This window comes from Harpegnathos saltator, unplaced genomic scaffold (genome assembly GCF_003227715.2).
Source record: "Harpegnathos saltator strain DR-91 unplaced genomic scaffold, Hsal_v8.6 scaffold379, whole genome shotgun sequence".
NCBI classification, from domain to species: domain Eukaryota; kingdom Metazoa; phylum Arthropoda; class Insecta; order Hymenoptera; family Formicidae; genus Harpegnathos; species Harpegnathos saltator.
In genome coordinates, this window is record NW_020230182.1 from 134282 (window position 1) to 149860 (window position 15579).

Here is a 15579-nt window from a genome sequence, read left to right on the forward strand (position 1 = left end):
CATAATGTGTAGCATCGCCGCGACGGACGTTTTGTCATTTAATATTCTATTTAACTGCAAGGGGATACACATGCGTCGCGCAACGTACAAAAATAACAGACTTATCGTTTCCCCCCCCCCTCTCTCTCTCTCTCTCTCTCTCTCTCTCTCTCTCTCTCTCTCTCTCTCTCTCTCTCTCTCTCTCTCTCTCTCTATCTGCCCTCCTCTTTACCTTTCGCATAATGTTGTTTCGCCTTCGCAATATTTTTAATCGTAACATGTTTGAACGTCGAGTGTGGCTTTTTATCCGCATATAAAATTTAATTAAAATTTATGCGTCAAGAGGTGGTAAAAAAGGGACTTATTGTTTTCCTTTCTCTCTCTCTCTCTCTCTCTCTTTCTCTCTCTTCCTCTCTCTTTCTCTTTCTCTTTCTCTTTCTATCTGCTCTGCTCTTTACCTTTCGTATAATGTTTGTTTCGCCTTCGCAGTATTTTTAATCGTAACATGTTCGAACGTCGAGCGTGGCTTTCCATCCGCGTATAAAATTTAATTAACATTTATGCGTCAAGAGGTAGTAAAAAAGGGACAATCTGACTGTGATCATTAATTAATATCGCTTGTTGATTTTAAGTTTCTTCTCTCTCTCTCTCTCTCTCTCTCTCTCTCTCTCTCTTTTCTATCTTCCTCGAAAATGCATATCCATTTGATTATCAGTTAAACGGTTCAATTTGACGCAACGTAGCGAATCTCGTGACATTTGTCCGTTTTCTACGACAATCGTATTAGACCTCACGTCGGCAATTCTCAGCGCTACTTTTGTCTCGTCTCCTTTAAATTTACTCGATGCGGTGGTATCCCGACCGCTCTAAATTCCATTATATATTACGACGGTGTCGATAGCGTAAACCAAACGTTATTTCCTCTTTTCCAACAACGCTGTAATATCCAAGAAAATAAACCGCGAAACGATCTCGATTTCGATTTGTGGATACTGGGGAATGGAGAGAGACAGAGAGAGAGAGAGAGAGAGAGAGAGAGAGAGAGAGAGAGAGAGAGAGAGAGAGAGAGAGAGAGAGAGAGAGAGAGAGAGAGAGAGAGAGAGAGAGAGAGAGAGAGAGAGAGAGTGAGAGAGTGAGAGAGGGAGGGAAGGAGAGAGAGAGAGAGATGCTTGCTTATCCGAGACTATTTCCTCTATCTTTACGAGGTCGTCACGATCCATAGTTAAATATTGAGGGCCGTGCTGTACACTTGTCTCCGAGATTGGAACTTGTACGGCGGTCTCTCTCGCAAGTACCACGAGCGTTTCGCATTAATGCTTCACATGTATCAATCGCCAGCTTTCATGAATTAAAGTAAGTTTCTTGCGATAAGAATAAGTTAAACTGGACAGTTAGTATTTATTTATTTGATTTTATTTTGTACGAAAATCGCGATAAATTTTAAGTTTTTTCACTTATGACAACGATAAAATTTTAACTTACGCTTTTGCCGTTCATATTCTGTTTTCAATAGTTTAATAGTATTAATGAGCAATAATATCAATGAACGATAAAAAGGATTTAGCAGGAAAGGGCAAGAATAATATATGTTGGTGATATTGGGAGATGGAGAGAGAGAAATAAGCGTCATAAAATATTCCACTTATTCGTGAAATAAAAGATTTAGGAAAAAAGAGACATGAATATGAAACTTCAAGTTAATAATAACGCTTTCAGATTAAAAAAATTATACAATATTTTCAATGCGCTTCGCGCGTGTCGTAAATGTACGTATATCGTTTATCCAAAAATGTACGTGTATCGTTTATCATTAGCTCGATAGAGCTCCCGTTATAATTATTAGCTGATAATTAACGGCTGCTAATTAACAGCCGTAGTGTGTGAAAATGTGACAAATGCCGTGTAGAAACGCGCATTAAAATATAAAATATCATAAAACACACGTACGTACAGTGTGTAATATTGTTTCAGGGTAATACAGTAGACTGTAAATAATCGAAAATTCGCGAAAATAGTGTGTATGGAGACATTACTTGCACGTCCGAGGCTGGCTAACCTTGGAGCGAGCGAGAGGTCGCGCGAACAACACACACACTCTTAGCTTAGCATCTCACACGGCGCTGTCGCGCGCCATTACAGCGCTTGACACGAAGCCGAATGCGTCGCATTACGCCACGCGTTTTACCAACTTTTCTGGATCAATCGGCACGATCGTGATACTTCGCGGGTATTGTATCAGTGCTGAGATTATCGTGAGCGGCATCCAATGGAAGATAAGTGAAAGGTAACATTTTCATCTTTACCGATTCTAAAGAGGAAATACGGTCGGGGTACCTAACCTCTGTATTCCCAACTCGCCGCGACCGATTAATCGTCTCTGTCCCGATAGTTAATTAGGACAATTGCTTTTTGTTTCAGATCCAGCGAAGCTCACGGATGCAGCATCGGTGAGATCCGGATGAGGCGAGGGGGATCCTGAGTGACGTGAGTTCACATATTTGAATCTCATCCTTGCTTTGAAACGTTTTATGATTCTACGCGATCGTTCGTTGATTCGCCATCTTGTGCGTACACATTCGCGTCATTATTATTTCGTCCCCGGATTCACATTCAGAATGCTCGTTATCGATCTTTCATTCGAAATTCAGATTCGTGTTAACGAGATATAAATAATAGGATAAACCGTGTAGTATTGTAGTCGTGTTCAAGCGCGAGACACGACGGGGCGGTCATCGCGCGACCTTCAGCGTATCAATACACGTAAATACGACGCATCGCGCTCGCTGATTGTTTTAAATTATATCTAGAGTTGATCGGAAGTCGTGTGATAGAAAAGAACAAAAATGTGGAATTTTCGCATCGCGATCGCGTCGGAATAATCGGGGAAGGCATAGTGTGGTGAAGGATGCGAAATTTAAAAGGTTATTAGTATATATTTCTGTTTTCATTAAATTTCAAGGAAATATACAATCGCGGAATGCTCAATTCGTTTACACTGTGTATAATCTTTCTACTGTTGCGCCCAATTAAGAAATTATTTCTTTGTTTCAGTTCCGGCGGAATTCGCGTTTGTGTGGCGGATGCAGCACCGGAAGATCTTGCTTGGACCGAACGGAATAACGTAGAAGTGAGTCCGCAATCTTACTTGTTCATTTATCTTTGTAACTACTTGCTTTGTGCTTCTTTCTGCGATCCGGTCGTATTCGTCGGAATAATACGATTATTCTTTCATTCATCATATTTTATGTATGAATATATTCTCTAAAAGTGAATCAGTGAAACCCACTGTCAGTCAGCAATTATGCACTGATTGTCAGTGCTAAATGTGCATTTTAATATTGAATTTTTCAGTGGCATACTTAGCACTGACAATCGGTGTATATTCGCTGGTTGACAGTGAATTTTACTGATTCACTTTTAGAGAGAGAGAGTATATTTGCATCACGCGCTATTATTTGACTCGTGTATTTTTGTTTGCGATATTTGTTATCGATTTTTTATTTGAGACTTGTGTTGCAAACGTATGAAAAGTAAGTGCACAATTAAATATCATGGTGTAACACAACTGGAGTGATAGAATAAATCGCGTTCGTAAACACGACTTTCGAAGATCTTTCGTCTCGATTCTTGAAAAAAAAAAAATGACAATAATAACACATTTATTCATCTAACACAAATTAGGCATCGTAACGAATCTAGACGTGAACGGGTAAACATGTCGGACGGTATGGCTCGTGATTTTCGTTCTCGCCGAATTAATCGGAGGTGGTACAACAGAAAAAAATAAAAAATTTGCGATACACACGATTATTGCAGGCGATGGGAGCGATGCAAAGTTTAAAGTGTAATAAAATACATACATATTTTCGCGTTTATTATATTCGTAAAATAAATATGATCTGAACCCTTCCAACTTGTTTACACTCGTGTGCTCTTCTCATCATAGTAGCTCATTTGGAAAATTATATTTTTTGGTTTCAGATCTCTGTTGAAGCTTGCAACCACGTGGGAGATGCAGCTGCGGAGGATGCGGTTTCGGATGGATGGCAGATGATGCAGCACCGGAGGATCCGGTTCGGGCCGAGCAGGGTTGGCTCGAAGGTATGTTCAGTTCAAATTCCTTCTACTTAGCCCTTTGTGACTGAAACCCAAGGGATAGTCATTTGTATCGCGATTACAAAGAGCTAACCCACTCGTACTACCCATTTGTTCATTGAAGGGAATCTCGTAAATCTAATCGAGAAAATATTATTTTTGTTTTAGAATTGGACGTGACAGAACGTGGCCGGCCCTGAGTTCCTGGTATTTGGGTGAGTGAGAGAAAAATGGGCATAACAATTTTAGGTGATGGATATAAAGATTTCGAGGCTTTGACGGTAGATTTGTTTTCGGACTTCCATAAAAATCAATGCGATTTACTTTGCATGTTAGCTATCGCGTATTTGTGAATGCGAAACGCTGAGCGAAGTATAATAGTCAGAGTCGCGTCCTCTTTGTTATTTTTGAGAAACAAAGAGAGTTTACACGGAAATATTTGATATCAAGTAATCTATTATATTTGGTTTAATTAAACTGAAGGTGAACAATTATTGCAACATCTATTATTACTGTAACGTTACTGTTTCACACGAAAGTTGCTCTTACATAGAATATTCTGTCGTACAATTAGGGAAGAATTCCGAGGAAATAAGTATAAAGACTCGGCGTCTTTTGTTGTATTAATGAAGTATTGTTATCCTTAAAGTAAACAATTCATTATTACCGACTTATATACCATTACTTCGCTCGACGGTTCAATTTCTGACACGATTGTCCGAACGACGCCGAAGTGATTTTCGGCACTGTGAAACTTCGCACAATGTATCGCGTAGTAATGACGCGCTGGAGGTAAGCGCGTCACACGCAGTTATTAACTCGCGGTTATTTCGCTCGCGTTAGTAAATTTGCCAAGTTTTTAGTTTTCTTATATACAGAGACATGTAAATTTCGCTATAGTTATGTATATATAAACGGTTCTATGCTATTCGCACCGTGTCGATAAAATTTGCAATTTTCACGCGCGATCCTCAATTTTGGATTCATAAATTTTTACAATCCGCGCTTTTCAATTTTTGATTTTACATACGCGTGTTTATGTCGTGAAGTGCTCATGAAAGATATATGTCGCGACAGTTGCAATATATATCAAACGAATCGATAATTACCAATATCGTCTTCAGTTGCTCAAATTCGTAAATATACAACACTCAACTTTCATTAGAGTGTTGAAATCAAGTTTCCATATGACAACCGTCCAATTTCCGAAAAACTATCAACCATCAAAGTATCGTTCGATAGCTGTAAGATATTCTATATTATACATGTTCTTTCTGATATTATCGTATTCGATATTATGTATATGTTTTTTTGACATTTTTACATCTTATATGCAGTTTTATGACATTTTGCATATTTCGATGAAAAGGATATATTTTATGGAATTTACAAATTTTAATGTTTATTGAAATGTTTGAAATTTAACTATATACTTATGCTGCTTGATATTTCTTGAATTATGCGAATTATTCTATGCAAAAGTGAAAAATACTTAAAATCCCCTCGACCTTAAAACATCGGTTACCAACGAAATCTTCAAAATGATTGCATTTTGAAACGTCTCTCGGAAATTCGCGTTTCGTTCTCGGGTTAAGTTGTCATAGCGCGTCGTGGAAGATTTTTCCGAAATTCACGGAATTCGTCGATTTTTCGCAAGTTTCTTCATAAATCGTGCGTTTCACGAGAAAAGTGCGCGTGGGGCAAATGCGCTGCCTTTTTTTCTCGTCAAGATCTCTCGTTTGCGAGGACGAGCGCCGCTTTGGTAATTCGCGCACTCGAGAGTCTCCAAGGGACAGGAAGCCGCACACGTGTTCTGTCCCAAGTATTCTACGAATCACTTCCTCCGCGGGCTTGTAAGCCACCGGAGTGTCTTCCGCGTCGACAGTCGACCATAACCTGGGAATTGGGTATCAAAAATGTAACCGGGGCTAAGCGCTCTTGAAATATTCACGTGTAACGCGATCCCAGGGACACGCGACGTGCCGGTTAATGTATACGCGAAAATACGCGCTTATGCCAATACGGACAGGTACGTACGTGAGATACGATCGGTGTACTTTCAACGTGTCCGACAGTCGGAAATGAAAATCGGTGTTCTCCGTCAAAATATAAACGGCGCATCGCGGCAAATTATTTACACGCGAAGAAACCGTCTCTGAACGACATCGCTGCTTTGTAGCCCGAACTTTGCGTCAGTTTCGTGACTGACGGATGTTTTCGCGGCAATCGGTACTTCAGACTCGTTTGCTCAAACACGAATAATGAAATCGGCGGATCGCGAAAACACCGCTCGTATTTTTAGACCACGTCAGAATTTCGTGTGATGTCACTGTAAATGTCCGATTGTGTTGTTTTGACACGTATAAGCATGTACACGTACAAGCTTCCTTTGCACGTTTCTCGCTGCCTCGAGTCGCGTCATTTAATACATTTAAATGTGTTGAATGATGTCTATTTAAAAGAATTAAATGACGTAATTTAAGACGATAAGAAACGTGCAAAGAAAACTTGAGCCGATTTTTACATGCTTATGCGTGTCGAAATAATACACTCGGATTTGCAGTGTAAAGACGGTGGGAGATGCGATTTCTATGATTATTCGTAACTCTATATTCTACGTTTTCATATGCTTCGTAAATTTGTTTAATTAGTTATATAAATATATGAGTCGCTGCGAGATATCTCTCTCTGAATTTATTAATTATTCATCTGTCCGCGAACGACGAGTAACAGCTAACTCTTTTTGCTCGCAATAAACGAGATATTCCGAGATGATTGTCCTCCGTACATTAATTCCGATGTTATATTTCTTGGCTCTCTCGTCTCGGTAGAGACTTCCTCTCGACCTAATGCTCAAACCAAATGACGTTTTATTCCGCTACTCTCGTGTGATATAATCAAATCAAATTAAACTTATGTTTGATCTTAAAGTGCATCAGATCGCGTGCGCGACCCGATAAATTATGTATACGCGAAGAATACGGCCCGAACATTACGTTGCTTGGTGTACCGAATAAGACCGAGAAACGTTACCGCGACGGTACCGGATCGGTAATTGGAATTCGTTTTACTCGAGTTCGAATAACGGGACCTACGGATCTTGAAATCGTTTCCCATATTTTTCGTCGTGCCAGAATTTCATACAAATAAAACGGGGAAGAGTTGCGTATATTTTATAATGGTCTTGTGTGTGTTTAGAACGTTTTACAAATCTTATGAATTACTTGCGCAAATATCTCTATATAAGATCTTTACGAATTTATCAGTTATCAATGAGATTGCAATCGGAGAATAACAGCTCCTTCATTCGCAACTGACAAAATATTCCGAGTTGTATGTGATTTTTCGTATCCCATGGAGATTCCGATTTTTTATTTCTTTGTTTCCTTCCTCTATACTTTCTTTTTAAATTTAAATTTCTTCCCATTATAAGATTTGCAAATGACGCTTAACATCGTTACTTCATCGCGTGGTGTCACAATGAAATCGAACTTACATTTGACTCGAAAATGCAGCGGCTCGCTGCGCGTCTCGTTGAGCGCGTTCGTCGCCGCGCAGACGTAACGACCGGCGCTGCTTCTTGTCACGCTTTGCAGGACGAGGCTCTGATTCGACCAGATGATCCTCGCCGACGTGTTGTGCGCCAGGATCTGGTTCTGCAAGGAGAAATGTCGAACTTGAAATGATATCGCGTGATATCGCGTCGGTAAACGTAAAATGGGCGGTGGGGGCGAGACCGCAAGACGAGACATTGTTAGCAACGCGTATTTGATAAATGCGTATGCACTTATCAAATAGCTGTCGGCGATTCGCTCCTCTGTTTTCTCCGTTCTCGCGCACTCGTCCGCTGCGAGATGGAGCGCGCGATTTCATTTCTCGTTACTTTCTAATTTCGCGATAAATTAGAGATAAGCGCGCGCGTCTCGCAACGATGTCTTTCCGCCTGTTACGAGCGTTCGTTCGTTATCGTGTCGTTCCTTTTTCCGCGACCGTGGACTGCTGCGCTTTTACGGCCGCGAATATCTGCGGAAGACAAAGGGAGAGAGTATCTTACAAGATTACGATGGAGGCTGGCAACGGGGGAGGGATGGCAAGGGGAAGCAGTATCCTGTAATACGCACGCTCGCGCTATAACAGCGTTATAACAGCGTTACAACTCGAACGAGTTAACGGGTTATCAGGAGCTACCGTGAAACGAACTGTATTCCGATCACGTCTAACGCTAACGCGTCTCGAAATATGCAGTGATTTTCGATTCGTCGAAGAGTTTCTCTCTGAGACGCAAAATCCGATGCATTCGCGACGTCCTCTGTCAGGGGAAGGGGTGAGAGGGTGCATAACGTAGTAACGTATCCTGCATTATCCGCTTTGGAAGACGTACGTGAGGCGCGCACGCGCGTCAAATAGTAGCGTTATTAGCGGCGAATGGAGTCGTGTATGTTGCATACGTCGCTCTAACAAATTCGCCGTTTTAATTAGCCCCAAAAGAGTGAGCTCCATTATGTTTCACTTTGTCTCTCGTTTTTCCTCCTTCCCTTCCTCTTCCATTCTGCCGTTCTGCCGCGGCGTTTTTTCGCGCGCCCGGTTTTGCGTCACGCAACAAAATGAGAAGCGGGGAACAGACGTGGTACTGATATCGCACTCCGCTGAAACTTGCGAAGCGGGGATGCGAATTCGAGAGTGGAACAGCCGCATGTCAGAGCCAACAAGTAGCTAGAGTCGATGCGCATAGTGCGCCATTGCCGTTGCCAAATGCAGGCCGAACCGCTTAATCAGCCGAGAGGCGGCCTTCGAAAGTTCCACAGACCACCGTTTACCAGCTAATTTGCAGACTGCTCGCCGGCGAGAAGTTTCATTCGTATAGAACGCGATTTTCTCATTGATTATTAAAAATTATTAAAAATTATAATTGAAGGAGATTCTTCGCGCTCCCTCGCCGGTCACGCGCTGGATAACCGTCGATGCGATAAAAATATTAACACGGTAAATTATTCGTGAAAAATATTCGCGATCGATACTTTAATAATCGTAAATTATCCTCGAAATGCCAAATATAAAAGCGTTCATTTCTTTGACACGGTCTCGTGTTGCAGTTCTCAATACAAGAAATATTCGCGGACTTCTATATGAATAAAAAGAGAAAGAGGTGCTCATCACGATTTTATACGATTTTATATGTCTACGTTTTACGTTTTGTGCTTTTTGAGTCTTTTAGTTCGCGATTTAGAAATAAATTCTTTCATGCGGTATCGACGAAACACATTATCCCGAGATATCTGTTCCACTGTGTATTAATCGCGGTTGCGTATTTTGTTCCTTCCCCTCCCCCTCTTTCTCCCTTTCTCTCTCTCTCTCTCTCTCTCTCTCTCGCTCTCGTCTCTCCATAGAACTTTTATCCAATATAACGTTTATAAGTGACGCCTTACTTCGCCGCTCTTCGATATTTCCCTCTTGCGGAAACGAATACGCCGTGAAAGTTTGATACGGGAAAGGGAGGAAAGAGGATACGAAGGCGCGCGACGAGATTATAAGAAGAATATCTGAAAGTCACGGCGTATGTCCATAGAACGTCGTTCCTAAAAGCAGTCCTACCTATTTAATCGGAGAGGGAACGACAGTCCAGAACGTCTTTGTCTCGCCTGGCAAACATTTTCTCGGCCAGTAAAAGTCCCTTAAGTTTTTCACTCTACGGTACCCCTCCTCTCTCTCTCTCTCTCTCTCTCACTCTCTCTCTCTCTCTCTCTCTTTCTCTCTCTCTCTGTCTTTCTCTCTGTCTCTGTCTTTCTCTCTGTCTCTGTCTTTCTCTCTGTCTCTGTCTTTCTCTCTGTCTCGCTTGCTTCCCCCTCATCCACCCGTACCCCGGCCATTTCGCGTCCTCATACCTCTTTACCTTACTACCGTTTCCTCCATTACACCGACGAAGGACCCCCCTCCCTTTTCTCCCGTTCCGCCAGAATCCGCTCGCCGAAGATAATTCGAAATCGATTTGAAACGAGGCCATTTGAATCTCGGAGAAGTTACCGGGGGGTTGGGGCCGTGAGGGAAGTTTGGGGGGCTCGGAGATTTCTTCTTCCACTTCTGTCTACCTCTCCCGGGACGTTCCTCTACCTCGGACGTCGCCCGAGGGGGTAGATTTATTCAATTGTTTTATAATCTCGGCAGCTCGACATGGCGCGTTGCGGCGTCGTCATTTCGTCGTAAAAAACCCCACTTCTGCTGGTTCATCGTATTTTTTCTTTCCTCTTTTTTTATTTCTTTTATTTTTTTTTTTTAAGCAACCGATGTCACTACGACGGGTAGAATCTTTATTTATATGCGATTAACCGATATGTATCGTCGAGAGAAGTCGCTCGACTCACGCGATTGAGACGTACGAACGGCCGAGACGTACAGTCGTTCGCAATCCGTAATCTACAAACTCACCTTCGAGTCGTCTTAAATCCATATTTAAGGGTTTCGCACGGATCGAAGGATTCAATCAGAAATAATCTTCATTCCGATGTAATACGGAGATTTAAGGCCTGATTTAAGGCGTTTACTTTGGAATAGTAGGCTCCCCCCGTTTTTCGATATCTTGATGATTTAGAGTCGTATTTGCCGAATGCCGTGTTATCCGTTTTTAAATCTTCATAAACTACCGGCGAATGTATCCATATATTGTGTGGAATTGTGGGAAACTCGGCCTCACACTAATCTCAAAGCTAATCTTTCCTTCTGTCGTGGAGTTGCTGCTTTTGCATTTTCTATTTTCTTGTCTCGCAGTGTCGCGTCCCGTGAAAAATTAGTCCCGGGATGAACGCGCGGGATGTCTCTTTCTCAATAACAAGACGAGAAAAGATCCAATGGATCCAATAGATATTAAATAAAAAGAGAACAGTAGACAGACGTGGATGTTTGCAGCCATTAGGGTGCTAACTCAATTAAACTACATTGTAATCTATGTAACCAGCCATCCATGTGGTCGGGTCTAGGTTGGGAGGTTTAGCGCGCTTAGCATAGGTTAAACCCCAGTTAAACCCAGGGGTTTATCTTCGATTTACTTGCGGTAAGAGGCGAAGCTCGGAAAGGACTCGTTAAACGTTATATCTCGTTAAGACGGAAGAATTTTTGATGGAGCATCTTTGCTCTCTCTGCTGCATCTTGAAATTCCACGTTCTACAAGATACAATCAAGCAAGATACAATCTTAATGCACGTAATGCACGTCGTCATCTCTCGCGTATGATTTGATTCTTTTGTAGAAATTTCCCCGTTGAAGCGCGATGTGACTTAAGAATCCGTATGAAATCAAATGAAGAATATTTTTAGCGTTTCAAGGGAGTGGCTTTAACGCAATGCGCGAGCAATGATCTCCGTGTTACATATCTCATAAAAATTTTCACCCGTAATTCTTTCTGTTCCACTCAGGTGGAAAATAGCCCGAAAAACAGGAAATGATCGATTCGTTACACGCTGAATAATCCTCCTAAAAAATTTACGGCCAAACTGTTCGTAGAATAGAAAGTGCATCGGACAGTATCATCGTTTCGTGATATTGTTCAGAGATAGAATTATGCTGCATTTTTTTCTTTCCCTCTCAATTTATTCCTTTTCTTTTTTTCTTTTTAATACCATTTACGAGATAAAAATTATCCGCGATGAGCAGCGTAGGATCGACTCGTTGTCCGGTGACTCATTCTCTTAATAACTTATGTTATTTATAAAACACAAGAATCGTTTCTTTTGTAATGTCGCGTTCCAAAGTAGGATCGGGGCCTTTCTTGTCCCGTTTTTCTTTCCCCCTCTCTCTCTCTCCTTTTTTTTTTTAATATCGTTTACATCGTTTACGTGTTCCATTAAGACTCGATCAAAGCCACCATCGAAGAGACCCTTCGCCGGAGATTTGCTGTAGGCTGATCGATATCGCGGAAGCTCACACGTATGGTCCCGTAGCGTGCTCCTGCCTCGCGGTGGAGAGATAGCGAAGTTTAAAGTTTCCTTTCGCGACGCGAATCCCCCGGTTTCCCACCCTTCTAGCCGCCCTTCCTCCGCCCCGCACCTTTCCGTTCCCACGAGTCGGGATTCCGTTCTTTCGTCGTTTCCGTCCGCGTTTCTCCTCGTCGTCCCGACGAGGCGGAATGGAGAGTACGATATCGTCCTGTGTAGTCAGCTCCTGACTTTCGTTTATCTTTTCTTGCGACCGAGCCATTCTGCGAAGAGCCACCATCCGTCCTCCGCCGAGCCTCCTCCACCTGTACCTCCTCCTACTTATCCAATCTACTCTTCCAACTCTGGCGCGCAGCTGTATTTGTTCGCGCAAGAGTACATTCGCGTCGTTAATTTTTGCTCTAGTTTAAGTAGTTTGCGCATGATTATTCGTTATTTTCGTTCGATGATAAGAAAAGCACCACCGGGGGGTGGTTTTCCTATCACGGTGGAGGAGAAACACGAGCGATCCCGCGATGTAACTACCCGAACATCTCGGGCTGCCAAGTCGGCAGCCCTCGAGATGTTCAGAAGTCGGGTTGCTCAAACTTACGGAGAGAGGCGAAAGATTCGGCGATTAATGGATTCTGAAGGATCGTCGCGTCCGTCGAAGAATCCGGGGGAACGGCGAACCTATTAACTCGTTTAGTACTTTAGTGAATTCGGGATCTATCGAACACGCCGGATTATGCGACATCTTTCTCGCGATGCGATTAACGACACGCGCGTGAGTCACGCGCGATTGACGAGGAAACGCGTGTCCTGCGAGAAATGGACTCGCGTTTCGAACGCGGTTCAGTCGCGCAGCCTTGCATCTTGATTTTAACGTTATCGACTTAATTTCGTTAACGGACCGCTGCGGCGAACGCGACGGCACCCTTTGATCAGACAGTCTCGAGACCGAGGGCGGAGAGGAGGGATTGCGCCCCCAATAATTAGGTTTCATAGGGTTTGCCTCGTAAATGAGGATCAACTAACTTCGCCATCGCGTCCATTCTCCAAGCGCAGACAGCTACTCGGCGCTCCTCCGGCAGCGGCCTATCGACAACCTATCCTCTCTCAACTGCATCCTCGGAATTTCCTAAAGCAATTCTCTGTCGTTTTAGCGGCTAATTTTATTTACCCCGCACTGGGGCGATCGTGCCGATACACGCGTCAAAAATGAGATATCACCGTGATTGCGCGATCCGAAATGATTTCCAATCTGGAACGATCTGGAGCGTAGCCAACGATGATCGGTCATTATTATCAGTCGGTTGTGTCTCTCGCACTTTTCCCCTCTACTTCTTAAAACGTACTCGTGCCAATCGATAGCGCGACATTCCTTTCGCGATTTTCAGGGATGCGCCAAGACGTCCCTCGTTGGTCCACGAAATCTCGGGATATTCCGGATGGAACGTTCAATTTCGTTCTGGCGTTGTCTCCTCTTTCTCTTTCTTTTTCTTTCTTTCCCCCTCTCTCCCCCCTTCTCTCTTTTCTTTTAATTTTTTCTTCCTCTCTCTCTCTCTCTCTCTCTCTTTCTCTTTCTTTCTCCCTCCCTCCCTCCCTCCCTCCCTCCCTCTCTCCCTCCTTCTTTCGATTCTGAGGATCTATCGAATTTCTACGCGCCCTTTAGCAGGGATCGCTTCTCGTAGGAATGCCCGCGTCGCTTCTGGACACAGAAACCATCTCCCGTCACAAGAAGATCCTGTGTGGTCGCGCGCTGTGTGATCCCTTCAGAGCTTTTCGTATGGTCGAGCGCAAAAGGAGCAAGCTTGACGGAAAGAAAGGGCTTCTGGGACAGAGAGGAGAGAGATCGTTCATTCCGGTCAGACGGCGTACTGATTCTTTGAAAAATTGCCAACAAGCCGCGGTCATACTTCCGTCCTCTCTTTCTCTTTGTTTCTCTTCCTCCCTTCCGTCCTTTCCCTTCTTTCCTTCCTTGCTTCCTTCCTTTCTTCCTCCTTCCCAACTAACCCACCTACCTACCTACCTACCAATCTGCTTCTTTCGCTTCACCTCCGCGCTCTACCATCCTTCAAAGCAGCAGAAATCTTTTTATTCCGCTTACTCTCCTCCGCGTTCGGCGGTTGCACGGCGGCCTTTCGGGATCTTTCTTTACCGGTTCGCGTAAGGATGCGCGATCGTAGTAACCCCTCCGAGCGGTTTCGGCTGGCTCGCAATTCGCGGATCGAGCTTCGATACAGCGCGAGAACGTGATTCGTGTCTGCGTAGCGTAGATGACTGACTGGCTAGCTGGGTAGGTAGATGTGCGTCGGTTCGCGACGAATGGCCGATACCTGTTTGCCGAAGTTATTTGTATTTTGGTTTTAGCAATAGCAATCCCGATTGTGCGAGCGGGCGTGGACGCGAGCGCGCACGGTCGTACAGCGATATGCTGTTATCGAATATTCGTAGTGCATCGCACTGTTGTCGATTTTATTACGGCGGCGAACGAGTAGCGCGCGCGGAGTCGATCAATTACGGTGTTGCGCGGAGCTGCGCTCTTTTCGACTGGCTGTCGCGAGATATTTTTCCGCGCGGTATGGCCATGCAATTCTTTCTTTCTCTTGATCGAAGCGCGTGTTGCTCTCTCGAGCCTGTTACCTGATCCGCTGCGAAATAAAAAAGTAATGTACTTTCGTCCCTCGTATTTCCGCGACTGCCGGTGATGGCGCGGAAATGCGCGCTCTCTCTCTCCCTCTCTCTCTCTCTCCTTCTCTCTCTCTCTCTCTCTCTCTCTCTCTCTCTCTCTCTCTCTCTCTCTCTCTCTCGCTTTCTTTCTTTAAGATCCGCGCGTAAATATTATTGGTGGAAAGTTTGATAACTGCGATAGATGGGCTGCCGTCGAGCCATTAAAATCAGTCGGGGGATCAGCTGTGTCCGGCGATTACGGTCAGTGTACTCTCGAGGAAAGTCGAAGATACGGCGCAGATACTCGATGGAGGTAGAGATGGAGGTTCGAACAGCTTGTTCGAAAGTTCGCCGACTATCGGGTTCTTTTTAGAAGCGCCGGGCCGAGACTTTGGGTGACTACGCGATTGGATATCGTTCTCGATTTCGCCCTTTCCTCCCTTCGCCCGGGCTCGTCTTATCTCTTAACGAAAAATTGCGAGATCGAAATCGTACGGAACGAACCCGCGCTCTTTCTCTCTTTTTCCTCCCTCCCCCCTCTTTCCATCCTTCTCCTTCCTCGTGTCCCACCTCGGAAAGTCGCCCTTAACTGGAATTCCAACACGTCCCGATCGCGATGGTAGTGAAATTGATTGATGTACGGCCCGCCGAATTCTACGCTGGAGCATCTACTTCCTCGGAAACCCACCCACACTTACATCCACATTAACCCACCCAAACACACGCACACACACACAAAGCTCTCGCGCGCGACTGCTCCGCGATCTCGCACCTCGTGCCACATTAAGACCCGAACTTGTCGGGCCGAATCTCGCGTGAGTGGGAAATGCATTTGGCCGACTCGTAGCGAGAAAGCCGTTATTCCCGACGCGCTCGTGTGCGCGTTTCGATCGATGTACAGAAGCCGCAACGTCGATATCAGACTATA

The 15579-nt window shown here is 44.1% G+C and overlaps 1 protein-coding gene and 1 long non-coding RNA gene across 2 annotated transcripts in view; one reads left to right on the forward strand and one right to left on the reverse strand.

The window, feature by feature from the left end:
- Positions 1–15579, reverse strand: part of LOC105186095 (nephrin) — a gene marked incomplete at its 5' end in the record, with an annotated part of 105477 nt that overhangs the window by 18386 nt on the left and 71512 nt on the right. Inside the window, one exon of the mRNA XM_025300578.1 lies at positions 7571–7730. Within this exon, the coding sequence (XP_025156363.1) occupies positions 7571–7730 (160 nt within the window). The remainder of the gene's footprint in view (positions 1–7570; positions 7731–15579) is intronic.
- Positions 1817–4492, forward strand: LOC112589012 (uncharacterized). The gene is made up of 5 exons (XR_003113187.1): positions 1817–2263; positions 2398–2463; positions 3031–3106; positions 3961–4080; positions 4243–4492. It is a non-coding gene; the product is annotated as an uncharacterized LOC112589012 (long non-coding RNA).